The 14,197-nt window shown below is 40.1% G+C and overlaps 1 protein-coding gene across 1 annotated transcript; it reads left to right on the forward strand.

Annotated features, from left to right (window-relative positions):
• The first annotated feature begins 479 nt into the window (after positions 1 to 479).
• On the forward strand, positions 480 to 13,711 carry LOC149314229 (membrane-spanning 4-domains subfamily A member 8-like). Its single transcript, XM_089523082.1, has 6 exons — positions 480 to 677; positions 7,841 to 7,963; positions 8,606 to 8,662; positions 10,957 to 11,088; positions 12,866 to 12,982; positions 13,595 to 13,711. The coding sequence occupies exons 1-6, from the start codon at positions 480 to 482 to the stop codon at positions 13,709 to 13,711; spliced, it is 744 nt and encodes a 247-aa protein (XP_089379208.1).
• The last annotated feature ends 486 nt before the right edge of the window (positions 13,712 to 14,197 follow it).

Below are 14,197 nucleotides of genomic sequence, written 5' to 3' on the forward strand. Positions count from 1 at the left end.
AGGCTTGTTTGATTAACTAGTAGGTGATCACTGATTATTCCTGTGTTGAGTATATAAAACATGTTTATAAGGTGCACGTGAGAGCTCTTTAACACTCGTTGCCATTCTTCTGGAAATCTAGCCTGCTCCAGAGTGATTCAGTATAGCTGCTCACTTTGTTCCCTAACTGTGGAGTCCTTGTTCTCAATATTGTTCTCAGTTTCTAATTGAGGACTATGTTTCTAAAGGACTGTGTAGGATTCTGAAACAGGATGAAAACTGTTTGCAGAACCACAGTAGTAGCCCAAGAGATCCTCAGACATGATGCATATCCCTGAGATTGTGATCATATATATAGCTGCCCCTTGCTGATGCCAATTCTTTTTTGTAATGGCATGATTTATATTTGTTGAAATCCAAGGCTGTGCTATTCATTTGTGTCTTTCTTTGATGAGTTTCCAGATAACTTAGCAGTGACTGACCCCAGGCATCCTGTGAGAATGGCTAATGGAACAGTAGTCTTTCTTGCCCCAAATGGTGCCAACCAAGCAGGCCAGAGGCTTCCTGATGCTACAATTATCCAGCCACCAGGAACAGTACAATATGTGCAGTATGGAGGCCAGCCGGTTGGAAATCCCAGCAACCCACAAGTGGGACCACTGGAGAAATTTCTCAAAGTGGAGACCAAGACTCTGGGGGTGAGTATGTTTAATGTCTGCTCATGGAGACATACATGGTCCATAGCGGTTTCCCTGCCAGAGTTAAGTCAGTGCAAGAAAGGCCACCATCAGCTCATTGTCCAAGTTCATATGTGAAGGCTCACAGTTCAAATCCACTGGCTGATGGAAAGACTAGTGGACACAATGATGGGAGCCCTGAGATTTTTAGAGGACTTTCTGATAAGCCAAAAACATTACATGTGGTGTCCAAGACACTCTCTGTACCAGGAGGAATTTGAGAACATGTCCCCCATAAAACAAACACTAAAAGTATATCTGCAAAAGTAACTAAGAGTGCAGCCCTCTTCTTATTTATTGATTAATTTAGTATAAATAAATATCATAATAATATTAATGTGTTCAACTGGTTTTAATTTTTGATAGTTAAATCACTTTTTAACTTTTATGTTTTGTGAATTTTTAACTATGTGGTTTCTAAAAACTGGCGTAAGCCACCTTGAGCCCTTAACGGGGGAGGGGGGGCAGGGTATGATGATGGTGCATGGGCAACACAGCTGAGTGGTGTGGGTTCACCTCCAGGTTAAAAAAAAGGGCTAATAATAATATTAATATTAATAATAATAATAATAATAATAATATAGTTTATTTATACCTCCTGCCTCTCCCACGGATTGAGGTGGGATTACAACCTTAAAAGACACTTAGTACAAGATTTGGGTTAGAGAAAGTAATCTGTCAGTAATGATATCGGTCTTAAAGAAGAAATAGAGATAATCTATATGGGAAATAATAATAGTAAATAATCACAGAGTGTGTGATAACGGATTAATCCATATTGTGTTTCACTAATGGAAAGGCAACACAGAATTGAGTGGAAATATTAACTATATAAGGAAAAGGGATGATCTGTGGAACCATCGGTAAATTGTAAGGTATTTTTGTTCTGTTTAATTTCTAGAAAGTAAATTAAGGTGGGTTATAAACCGCCATAAAGTATGCGCTCCGCGTGTACTAGGGTTAGGAAGGGCCGTATTAGGGTTAGGAAGGTTCTTACCTTCCTGACGGCCCTTCCTCCCAGTACGTGCGGAGCGCGGACTTTATGGCGGCGCCCATCCACATGGGCACCGCCATTTTGATGTCTTGGACGCTGTGCGTCCAGACGTGTCACGGCAGAAGTGATGCCGTGAGGGCGCGCTCCGCCCCTCGCGGCGCCACTTCCGTGTTCTGAAAAGGCGCGCCATTTCGGCGCTCCTTTTTCTCTGCGCGGGGAAGCCTCATGGTCTGGCCACTGGGGCTTCCCTACGCAGCGAATGGCGGCGGCAGGAAAACAGCCCCTTGAGGGCCGTTTGTAACCCACCCCAGAAACAGAAATATACAGCTTAACAGGATGGGAACTATATATTTTTTTAGTAATTGTGATGTAGGTGGTTGAATGTGTCTGTAGGGTAGGTGTACATGTATAAGGGTGGCAGGGATATCAATGTAATTGTATTTATGTATATGGTTGTATGTATTGTTGTAAATATGTGATGTCAAACTTTATGTAGTGTTTGTCTAAGTATATTTTAATTCATAAAATTTATTTTAATTTTTTTTTTAAAAAAAGACACTAAAATACCAACGCTGAATTTACCAAGAATTCCTATTAGTTCTCTAAAAATTACAATTCATCCATTAGCCAACAATCAGTCAAGGAAGAGCAGTCGTCATAACCTTTTTATATGGAATTCAGTGGATAAGCCCACCGGAAGAGATCTATTTTGAGTGCCTTCTTAAAGGCCTCTAAGGTAGTAATGAGACGGATCTCTTCCGGTAGGTCATTCCATAATCTTAGGGCCACGACAGTGAATGCCTTATGTGAAGTTGTCATTAACCTGGTATTATCATATTCTAGCAAGAACTTCCCAGATGTTCTGAGAGTGCAGGGCGGATTATGTAGGGAGAAGCGCTCCCTCAAGTAACTCGGGCCCAAGCCATGTAGGGCTTTAAAGGTAATAGCCAACACCTTGTATTGCACCCGGAAGCTAATTGGCAGCCAGTGAAGAGATTTCAGTATTGGTGTTATATGGTCAAACCTAGAAGTTCCGGTAACCAATCTGGCTAGTGCATTTTGAACCAATTGAAGCTTCTGAATTTGGTACAAGGGTAGCCTCAAGTAGAGCGCATTGCAGAAATCTAACTGAGAGATTACCAGTGCAAGTACTATTGCTTCAAGGTCATTTCAGTCCAGGTAGGGACGCAGTTGGCGTATCAACCGAAGCTGACACCAAGCACTCTTGGCCGTTGTATCTATTTAGGATGTCAATTGTAAGGACGGATCCAGGAGTACTCCCAAACTGCGAACCTCGTCCTTTAGGGGAAGTGTGACCCCATCCAGGACTGGGTGACAAAACTCCATCCCTGGACTTGGGGTACCTATCACGAGTACCTCCATTTTCTCTGGATTCAGTCTGAATTTGTTTTCCCTCATCCAGCCCATTACTGATCCAAGACAGGCATCCAGAGGAGAGATGACATCCCTAGCCACTGCAATAGTTGGGGACACAGAGAAATAAATTTGGGTGTCATCAGTGTACTGATGACACCGTGCCTCATGTCTCCGGATGATCTCTCCCAGCGGCTTCATGTAAATGTTGAAAAGCATGGGGGACAGAATGGAGCCCTGAGGGATGCCAGATGTCAGCTCTCTCTTGAAAGAGCAGTTCTCCCCCAGCATCACCATCTGGAATCTGCCCGAGAGATAGTAATGGAACCACTGGAACACAGTGCCCCCAATACCTAACTCCCTCAGGCGTTCCAGAAGGATACCATGGGCTATGGTATCGAATGCCGCTGAGATGTCCAAGAGCACCAACAGGGTCACATTTCCCCTGTTTATGCCCAGACGGAGATCATCGACTAAGGCAACCATGGTGGTCTCAACTACATATTCCACCCTGAAAGCAGTTTGAAATGGGTCTAGATAATCAGCTTCATCCAAGACAGCTTGGAGCTGTAAGGCGACTGACCTCCCGATCACCTTGCCCAAAAATGGTAAAAGAGAGATGGGTCTATAATTGTTTCTCACCAGGGGATCCAGGGAGGGTTTTTTCAAAAGCGGTCTAACAACTGCTTGCTTTACTTGTGATGGAAATCTTCCTGCCCTGAGGGATGCATTCATTATAGATTGTAGTAATGTTTTTGTTGCATCCCCTCCCTGGGTGGTCAACCATGATGGGCAAGGATCAAGAGGGCACATCGTCCTCCTGACACATCGAAGAATCTTGTCCACTTCATCAGTATTTACAAACTCAAAATGATCCAATCTACATTGGAAGGGGTACGAGACAAGGATGTCCCCTCTCCCCTTTATTATTTATATTTATACTCAAAGTTTTGGTTAACAAAATAAGAGAAGATGAAAAAATTAGAAGGTTTAAAACCAGAAACACAGAATGTAAACTAAAAATTTTCGCAGATGATATAGTGGTTTTCTGAGAGGACCCACACAAAAGCATTAACTATTTGATACAAACCATCCAAGAATTTGGCATTTTAGCTGGATTTAAAATCAACTCAGAGAAAACAACAATCCTCACTAAAAATCTTTCAAAGGAGGAAGACCAAAAACTTAAAGAAATGTCAGGATTTTGTATAAAAAATAAAGTTAAATACTTGGGAATTTATTTTACTAAAAGAAACATCGAACTCTTTCAGAATAACTATACAAAAATGTGATCAGAAATTAAAAAAGATCTAGCAAAATGGAGTAAATACAACATGTCTCTTTTAGGAAGGATTGCCATAATTAAAATGAACATCTTACCTCGAATGCTATATTTGTTTTGTAATATTCCGATTATTACCAATGACAAATATTTCATCTCATGGCAGAGAGACCTAACCAAATTCATATGTGAGGGCAAAAAGGCGAGGATAAAATGGAAACTTTTAACAGAAGAGAAATTAAAAGGGGGATGTAATTTACCAAACTTTAAGCTTTACTATTATGCTACCTGTCTTAACTGGATAGAAGAATGGATTACGTTGAAGGATGAGAATCTGCTAAACTTGGAAAGCACTAATTTAAGTTTGGGAATTCACGCATATATGTGGTACTTAAAGCCTAAAGACAATAATATTTTCAATCATCACGTTGTAAGAAGATCATTACTAAAGGTGTGGTACAAAGTGAAACCACAATTTTATAAGTCGATTTCCCCATGGGTGTCTTTACAAGAAGCATACTATGGAAGAACAAAAAACAAAAATACGCAATGGTTAAGATATGGAGAACTAATAAACAAAACACCAGAAGGGAAATACACTAAGAAAATGTACGAAGAACTAAAAGAGAAAGGAAAAATGCAAGACTGGTTCTTATATAACCAACTAAAGAGTCGCTTTAAGATAGATAAAGAAATACCTGGTCTGACCACAGACACCAACGAAATAGATAAAATTGTGATGGATAAACAAGGGAAACATATAGCCAAGTATTATAAGCTACTAAAAGAGAGAGATCTGGAAAACGAAATCATTAAGTATAGTATGATAAGATGGGCACAGGATACAAAAAACAAAAACAAAAAACAATCACATTAGAAGAATGCGAAAAATCGTGGAAAGGAACCAATAAATTTACGCTTTGCCAAAATTACAAAGAAAACTACCTTAAAATGTTATACAGGTGGTATCTAACCCCTCAAAAGATACATCAAATCTATAAAACTGGCAACATCAAGTGTTGGAAATGTGAGAAACCAGAGGGAAATTTTTACCATATGTGGTGGGTATGTGCTAAAGCTAGAGAATTTTGGCAAATGATCCACGAAACAATTGAACGCCTTCTTGAAATAAACATTCCTTTCGAACCACATGTATTTTTATTGAACATGACCCACAATGTAAAAAACGCAAAATATAATAGAATTGTACTTTACATGGTTACATGTGCTAGAATATTATATGCTCAATACTGGAAAACACCGAACAATCCATCTAAGGAAGAATGGCTGATTAGAATATATGAAGCGAGAAATACGGACATTCTATCTGCTTTAGTAAAAGGAAAATCAAAAGAAAGTTTGGAAAAAGAGTGGTGTGTATTAAAAACTTTTGAAGAAAAGGATACAATATGTACTTAAATCACTGTAAAGATCGATACTAAATGGAAGAATTTAAAGACCACCATGAGAACTTAGTATGACAGGTCATATAATAGGAGTAAACAAGTAATTTACAACATGCGGTAACACCCAAATGTAAAGGAAGATGAAATAGAAAGAAAATTATATCGATGATCTTATGTAAATATATGTCAGAGTTTGTTTGTATAGTTAATGTCTAATATCATTATATGTTTTTTACTTCTTTCTTTATTCTTTATTTGTTAAATCTTATTCTAAATAAAATTAAAAAACAAACAAACAAAATTATCCAATCTACAAACTCAAAATGATCCAAGATCCACAGAGTCACTGGATATCTCTCTTCCCAACCTTGCTATAATGCTGGCGTCCAGATCAGCCCTTATCCGAGAGATTTTATCCGCGAAAAAGTTATTATGGTTAGATTATATTTATTAAAATCAGCATTACATAGGATTGACAGAAACCAAGAGAGACAATTACTGAATGGGGATGACCTAATTGTGAGAGGTGAGAAAGTCTACTTTGAAATGGAGAGGTTGTAAAACATGTTGCCACAAGGTGAGAAGGAGAGTCATTTTTTTCTGGACTGATGGAGGAGAAACAGTGTGTGTGCGCACATGGAATTCAATTATCAGGGGTAAGAATTGTGTGTTTCAGCATTCTTCTCCATTGAGTATATTATCTAGAGCTGCTGGAAGTCCAACAGCTTCTGGAAGACTTCATGATTCCCTTATGCCCAGGCAGCTAAAGCTCCAATGATGTTCAACAGAGATGTTATGGAAGGACATTATTTTAAATAAGAGGAATTACATTAGGTTAGTAAGGCATCATACATTGTGAAATGCCTCTCCAGGTAATTAACTTAAGAGGCTGAAGAATTAGAAAAACAAATTATTTCTGACAAAACAGACGCTTGCTTCTTGCATAGAGGTAGATATTCCGATCTCATGTTTTCATGACCAGGAAAACTGAAAGTCTGGCTCTCTGGGGTCCCAAATTTTACCTATCCTTTCTCAAGCTCATGACAACAATTGGATACTGAACAGGAACAGCAGAGAACAAAAGCAGAGAGATCTCTATCTGTTTTGTACCTCTGCTTCCCAAGTTTTCCGATATTTTGAAGTTTCTCTAACTAAGAGGCTGTACAGACTGGCTTGGGGACAAGCTGGCCTGGAGACAGAGTGGGGGCCTGGTGTCAACACAACGTGCCTAACTCCACCCCCAGGCTGGTGTGATGCCATGACGCCGCCTGTGATGTTTGATCCCCTGTGGTGCAGCACTAAAAGAATGCTGAAAAGCCATGGCGCTGGTGGCTATGGTGCCCTTTCCACAGAACAGAAAGGAGCTATATTTTGTGGCTGTTTAGCACCATAGAAAGGCAAGATCACCGCTGCAGCGTGCAGTTGCTGTGGCCTCGATCTGGTGCCAAAAAGGGCGGTCTGCACAGCCCTTTAGGCTACATCTACACTGCAGAATTAGTGCAATTTGTTTCATGGCTCCATCCAATGGAATCTGGGAGTTGTAGTTTTGCAAGATATTTTGCCTTCTTTATCAAAGAGCTCTGGTGCCACAACAAACTACGAATCCCAGGATTCCATAAAATGGAGCCATGACAATTAAAACAGTGTCAGACAGGATTAATTCTGCAGTGTGGCAGCAGCCTTACATAGAGCTTGACTGGTAAAGGTTTCCTTGATCCTATGTAGATCTTCTTCATAAGTGGTTAAATTAACTCTTTGTTAATTGAACGTGGTTTAGTTGACAGTCCCTAGATAATGGCAGGGGGTGGCATTATTACAAAAAGGTGGGTGAAATTCCTTTTCCACATGTCTATTTTATCTGTGTTTATAGTAAAATGTCTTTAAAATGGTGTGTTTCTTTAGTTATGGATAAATTTCATGTTTCAGTTTCATATTTATGGAAGAGACCAGATAAGATCTACATTTTAGGCCTCCCTGCAGTTTTAACAATCATTTTCAGACTTTGCTAAGGAGTCTTTCCAGGACTTAAGGAATCATTTTATCAGTTTTGTACATTTTCTTCCTCCAGGCCATCCAGATCTTTATTGGATTGATACACATTGGCTTGGGTGCTATCTCAGCTGCTATTTGGGGTCGATTCTACCTTTCTATTGCAACTATTGGCGGATATGTATTCTGGGGTGCACTGTTTGTAAGTAGTATATTATATTGTTAAGGAAAGCGGGGTGATTTAGAGTGTATGGTTTTGAAGTGCTGTTCTTTTTTGACTGTGCTGGAACCTGTTCCTATGCTTTCACATAATTTCTGCTTCTTTTGCCATTTTTTTGTTTTGAAACAGTTTTGCCCAGAAGCACATCTACTTTGTTAACTGAGGTACATTAGTAGCCAAGCACCATTCTGAGAAAAAGAGAGACAGCAAACCAAGACACTCAGAAGGCAAATTCACCAATCCCATTTGTTCCCTTCTGTGTCCTCTAGGCATGCTTAGTCCTCAATGGGCTGGGGTTTTTTATTATTATTATTTTATTTTTTTCTTCCCTAATATTTTCCTCCTGAAGATTTTTTGGACCTCTGTAAACTCTGAAGTTCACTCATTTTTTAAAAACTTCCATCTTGTGCATGAATGAGCTGTTTTGGCTCTCTAACAGAGCCTTGGAGTACTGAGTCCATGTATATATGATGAGGGTGAAAGAAACTGAAACATTGCTTTTTCTCCTTAAAGGATGACACTAATTGGCTTTCAAGAGAGAAGTCCAATAGAGCCCAATTTTTTTTCTTTAAAAGTTAAGTGGACCACACCTAATGCATCTTATTATCTTCTTCTTTTGGACAGTTCATTATTTCTGGATCCCTGTCGGTGTCAGCTGAGAAACATCTTACTCCAGGACTGGTGAGAAAAAAAGACAAAGAAACAAGGAAGAAGATCATAATTTAATCTTTTCTACAATACTAGAGATGCCAACAAATAAGATTCACATTTTAACCTACCTTGTTCAGAAACTTTTACCATCATTCATGATTCTGAAATAGGGGCACAGTCCCATGAATTCTCATTCCAGTTCATTCCTAACCAACAGTCATTCCCTTGGAAATGCTAAGATCTGTCACAAATCAGGGCCTTCCTTAAAGAATGGCAAATGCTGAGACTGCAGTGTGTCTGTTGCTCAGCCCCTGATCTAGCCACCTTCTTTAGCAGGCTCAGGCAAGCAACAGATACTACTGGGCCTCTTTTGATGGTTCTTGCCCAATGTGGGAGCTATTGCCTTGTAGCTCATACTTACAACCTATTTTTTTTTTAATATTGGTAGGATTATTTGCCTTGTATAGCTCCTTTAAATTTTGCACTAAATGCAAGGGGCAATACTGTGTACCCTTCCCATGTGACAGGAAGCCTCTGCCATAACAGGGTGACCAGATGCACTAACTGAAAGGAGGACAAGGCACAGCAAAATGCAGACATTCAAGAAAATTGGAGGACATTTTGAAATCCCTCCTGGACAGTAGGTTGAAATGTAAGACATGCCCTGGAAAAGGAGAATGTTTGGTCAACCTGTGCCGTGATGTTGGTGGCATAGAAAAGAACCAGATTGCATATTGCAACAACATATTAAATTATAGCAACAAATAGTCACATAACACAGTTAAAACATAAACATTGATTCAAAATACACAATCAGTTAAAAGAGCATAACATCAGTTGAAAAGCATACATATTAAAACAATCAACTCATAATTTAAAAACCATCTAGATAGGCCTGCTGGAAGAGATTAGTCCTTTAGGGGAAGTGTCACCCCATCCAGGACCAGTTGACAAACCTCCATACCTCAGTTAGGGGCCCCAACAATGAGTTCCTCCATCTTATCCAGATTCAGTTTCAGTCTGTTTTTCCTCATCCAGTCCATTACCGCCTTAAGACATTCATTCAGAGGGGAGATGCCATCCTTAGTTAAAGCTGTAATCTGAGGTATGGAGAGATATATCTGGGTGTCATCAGCGTAGTGATAGCACTCTGCCCCATGCCTCTGGATAATCTCTCTCGGTGGTTTCATGTACAGTATATGTTGAATAGCATTGGGGACAGTATGGCGCCTTGAGCGATGCCAAATTTAAGCTCTCTTTTAGAAGAGCAACTGTCCCCAAGCATCACCTTCTGCAGTCTGCCTGAGAGACAGAACTGGAGCCACTGTAATACAATACCCCCAATTCCCAATTCTCCCAGGCGTTTCAGAAAGATGCCATAGTACGATATTGAAAGCCACTTAGAGGTCCAGAAGTACCAATAGGGTCACACTTCCCCTGTCGATATGTAGGCGAAGGAAGGTGACCATAGCAGTCTCAAATCACTTTGCTTAAAAATGGAAGATGTGAGACTGATCTATAATTATTCATGTCTAAGGGAACTAGGGAAGGCTTTTTCAGAAGCATACTACCACTTCCTTTAAACAAGATGGAAACTGGCCTTCCCTAAGAGATGCATTAATACTATGTCCCAAATTAATCTTAGGTGCATTTCCTCCTTGGACCACCAGCCATGAAGGGCAAGGATCAAGAGGGCAAATTGTCTTCTTCACACTACTAAGAAGCTTGTCCATGTCCTCGGTACTCACAGACTCAAACTGATCCAGTATAATCTTATTCATGGAATTGCTTGACACCTCACCTATCATTTCTGGAATAATACTGTCATCCAAACTGGCTCATATTTGAGAGATTTTATCTGTTTAATGATCGTTTTAACACGTTAGAGCGAGCTATTTTGGATATAATAATAAGTTGGGGGGGGGGGTCCCTGCATCAAGTCCCTTATCACCCTGAACAGCTCTGCTGGATGAGAGTTCGCAGACGCAATACATCCAGAGAAGAAAATTTTCTTCGCTGCACATATTGCCACTCCATAGGAATAAAGAAATTCCCTATGGCATGCCTGGTCAGACAAGAATTGGTTTTTTCACCAGTGGCGCTTTAGTCATTGTCCAACCCACTGAAAACAACTGTCAGACTGGTCTTGGCTGACTGAAGTAAGTATCCTGCTGAACACAGCAGGGGGGTGGACTGGATGGTCCTTGTGTGGTCTCTTCCAGCTCTATGATGCTAACTCAAGAGACAGCTAATCCTTAATAATTACTTTCCTTTCCTGAAGTAGCAAAGTGGAACTAACTTAATCCATTGCCTGTTTCTTTCAGGTGAATGCCAGTGTGGGAATGAACATCACAAGTGCTATAATGGCATTAACTGGCATCATTTTACTGCTAGTAGACGTGATTTTAAATTGTTTTTATTCTTGTTCATACGACTATGACTGTTACTGGGAAAGAGTAAGTGAGCATATTCCATATGCAAACATTTTCTCTGCTAATGTCACTGAAGAAAAAAGACTCAGCTTCTCTCTTTGTCTCATGCTTATGCTTAGGTGAAATAAGATGATCAGTTGAAAAAGGAAAAGAATTCAATAAAGGCTATAAAAATTCTGCTAGCTTCTGGTCCTACATGGACTGAATGCCCAGCCTGGCTGTTTCAGGAAGACCTCCTTATGCTAATGTCTTCTTTTTGTTACTACTCACTTATATGGTATTTTAAATTGTTTTAGGGCTTTATCACACACAACTTTTAAGCCATGATTCCCACGGGAAGGAAGTGGCATTGGCGACACTTATCACAGAACACCACTTCCTTCCCATAGCTGCCCCATCCCTGACTTGTGCCTTTTCATTCATGGGGGAAACCCATGAATGAAATGCCAGTTGTGCACTGCCACAGGTGTAGAAAGCCATTACCATGGCAGTAGTGCAATTGGAAGTCATGTGGTGTCATTATCCCTTCCTTCCCCCTTTCTGTCCTCCCCCTCCCTTAAAAAAATCCTACCAGTTTTTGCTTTATTTCGGAGCTCCAGAGTCCTTCAAAAATTGAGTGGGCTGGGGCTGTAGTCCTCCAAAACAGCACAAAAACAGTTGGAATTTGTTTTTTTGTTTTTTTAAATGAAAGGCATCATCTCAAGCACCATCTCTAACCACTGGCAATACAATTCTGTCCCCTGCTTTACTGTGATACAAATGTAAAACCAATATATACTATACCATTCTTCTTTGTTTTGTCCCACATGAGCACCCCCTTTACATGCAACATAAAATTATAAATGAGAGTCAAAAGAGAATTTGGACTTATATTTAGACAGAGATCAGAATCCTACAGGTGTTTATGCATGTATAAGTTGCCCTACATTAGTGGTTGGACATTGCTATCTTATGCAGCCTGTTCCCATTTACTTCCAAGCACAATCTCACACACAGTGCCATTGTGTATATATTTGTGTACTTCCCATCAGTGTGTTCCATCTGTTCCTGCTGTGATTGGCAGTCATACTCCTTTAGTTGCACATCTGGTTACATATTTAGATGCCCATTTGCTTCTACATTCCATTCTACATTCTTTTGTGAATTCCATTTAATATTTGACTTGAGTGTTTCTTTGTACATTTGGTTGTGTAATGTCACTGTACATGTCCATCTGCCACTGCTGAGATTGTAATACTCCTTTGGTTGCATATCCAATTTAATATTTAGTTGTTCATTCTATTGTGCAACTTCTTGCATATTGATTTATGGTTGTGTAATTTCACAATTGAGCAGGAGGTTTGTGTAGCACAGTCAGTGCATCAATTCATAACGCTACATACAGAGATTTGCAATCCTAGTCCTGATGCAGGAGCTCAGCCATAAAGTTCCATTGCCTCGTGGAGCCTTGCTTGGTGATTTTTCCAAAAACAGACAACAAACAAACAAACAAACAAACAAACAAAAAAGCAAACATACCACTACTTACCACCTAAATTTTTGGACTTTCCTATTTTAGAGGAGGAAGTATATATATATATGTCAGGCAAACATCATGATCAAATGATTTAAAGCTATCTTTGCAACTTGTCCCAACTCTTTCCCTGATGGATTTTTTTAAAAAAACAAAACCATTGTATTTTAAAGTCAGTCATACTTACAAGGTTATTCCTAGATCATTTCTTCATGGTATAACTCAACCAGGCAGGAGTGAGAGGTACATAGCATTGTTTTTCTAACATGGGACCATTTTGAATTGTAGTCTGTAGGTACTGGGATCTCTGTTCTGCTCCTCTTGTTCAGCCTCCTGGAGTTTTGCATCACCGTTTCAACAGCACATTTTGGGTGCCAGGCAACCTCCTGCTGCCACAGTGCTCAGGTAAGGCTTTGATACCAGGCTTGGAGGCTGAGAAGATCTTGCTGAGGAGCAGTGAGGATTGCTTTGTATCTCCTCCCACTCCAGAAATAACAGGCTGCAAGGAAGAAGAGTTCTTTCCCTCTCAGGCTGCCAGGGTTAAAATTAAACCCTGGTACAAGAGTCCTGGGAAATTTGATTTTGCGATGCAAAGATAGGGAATAGATGATCTGCCCAAACATATATAGACTGCTGAGAATGGACAAAATGTGTGCCTCCAGTCAATTCAGTTCTGTAAAGTGATCCAGAGAGTAATGGCATTTCAAGAAAGAACTTAGTTAGCTGAGGGGAAAATCTGTTTTCTTCTCTACCAAATGTACTTTTAAAATGACTTTAAAATAACAGCTTTGATACTAGGAAATCTGTCTGTCACATTCCCAATCTCTGATCATTCAGCCACAAAGCAGAAAACAGCAGGAAAGAATCTGGGGCTGTAGGTTGAATAAGAGCAGTGAATAAGACTAGAATGGTGATGTGGCACACAGGACCACCTTGAAGATGATGGGGATGATGACAATGACAATGCTGACAGCAAGGACAGTATTTTTTGTAGTGAAGCAGTCTTTTGTGTTACAGCAGCCAGTGGTTTTTGTGCCCTACACTGTCAGTGAAAATGTAGTGGCTCCCAGTGAAGAGTACCCTTCACCTCCTCCAGCCTATAATGCTGTAGATTCATCTCCCAAAAGACAATGAAGAATGCAAAGGAGAAGTGATGTGAAGTTCTTTCCAGCAATCTTGGCAAGTCAGCTGCCAGTGTAATACTATGGATTTCCCCACACATCTTTCTCTTTCTCTCCATGGACTATGTGCTTGCTAGGGCAGGAACTTTTACTAGATTGATCCGTTCAGTTAATCCATTAAAATAATGAAGAAATGTCCTCCTTCTTTCCCACATTGGAGAAAATGCCTGTGTTATGTTTAATTTTGCTGTTGTTGTGTGCTTTCAAATTGTTTCTGATTTATGGTGACCCTATCACAGGATTTTCTTTGCAAGATATGTTTGGAGAGGGTTTACGATTGCCTTAGTCTCAGGCTGAGAGAGTGGGACTTGCTCAGGACCACGCAGTGGGTTTTCATGGCTGAGTGGAGACTTGAACCTACACTGGTTTTATGTGGTTCTGCTAGTTGCCTTGAGTTCTATTTGTGGAGGGAAGGGACTGGAGAGGAGAAAGGCAGAGC

Source organism: Sceloporus occidentalis, unplaced genomic scaffold (genome assembly GCF_023333645.1).
Source record: "Sceloporus occidentalis isolate IW3139 unplaced genomic scaffold, rSceOcc1.0.p SCAF_4, whole genome shotgun sequence".
NCBI lineage: Eukaryota > Metazoa > Chordata > Lepidosauria > Squamata > Phrynosomatidae > Sceloporus > Sceloporus occidentalis.

Coding starts and splice junctions, on each gene's coding strand:
- LOC149314229 (XM_089523082.1), top strand. CDS start 480: ATGGCTAATGGAACAGTAGTCTTTCTTGCCCCAAATGGTGCCAACCAA. Junction 678..7,840: donor TGGAGACCAAGACTCTGGGG/GTGAGTATGTTT, acceptor TTCTTCCTCCAG/GCCATCCAGATCTTTATTGG. Junction 11,089..12,865: donor ATGACTGTTACTGGGAAAGA/GTAAGTGAGCAT, acceptor TTTGAATTGTAG/TCTGTAGGTACTGGGATCTC.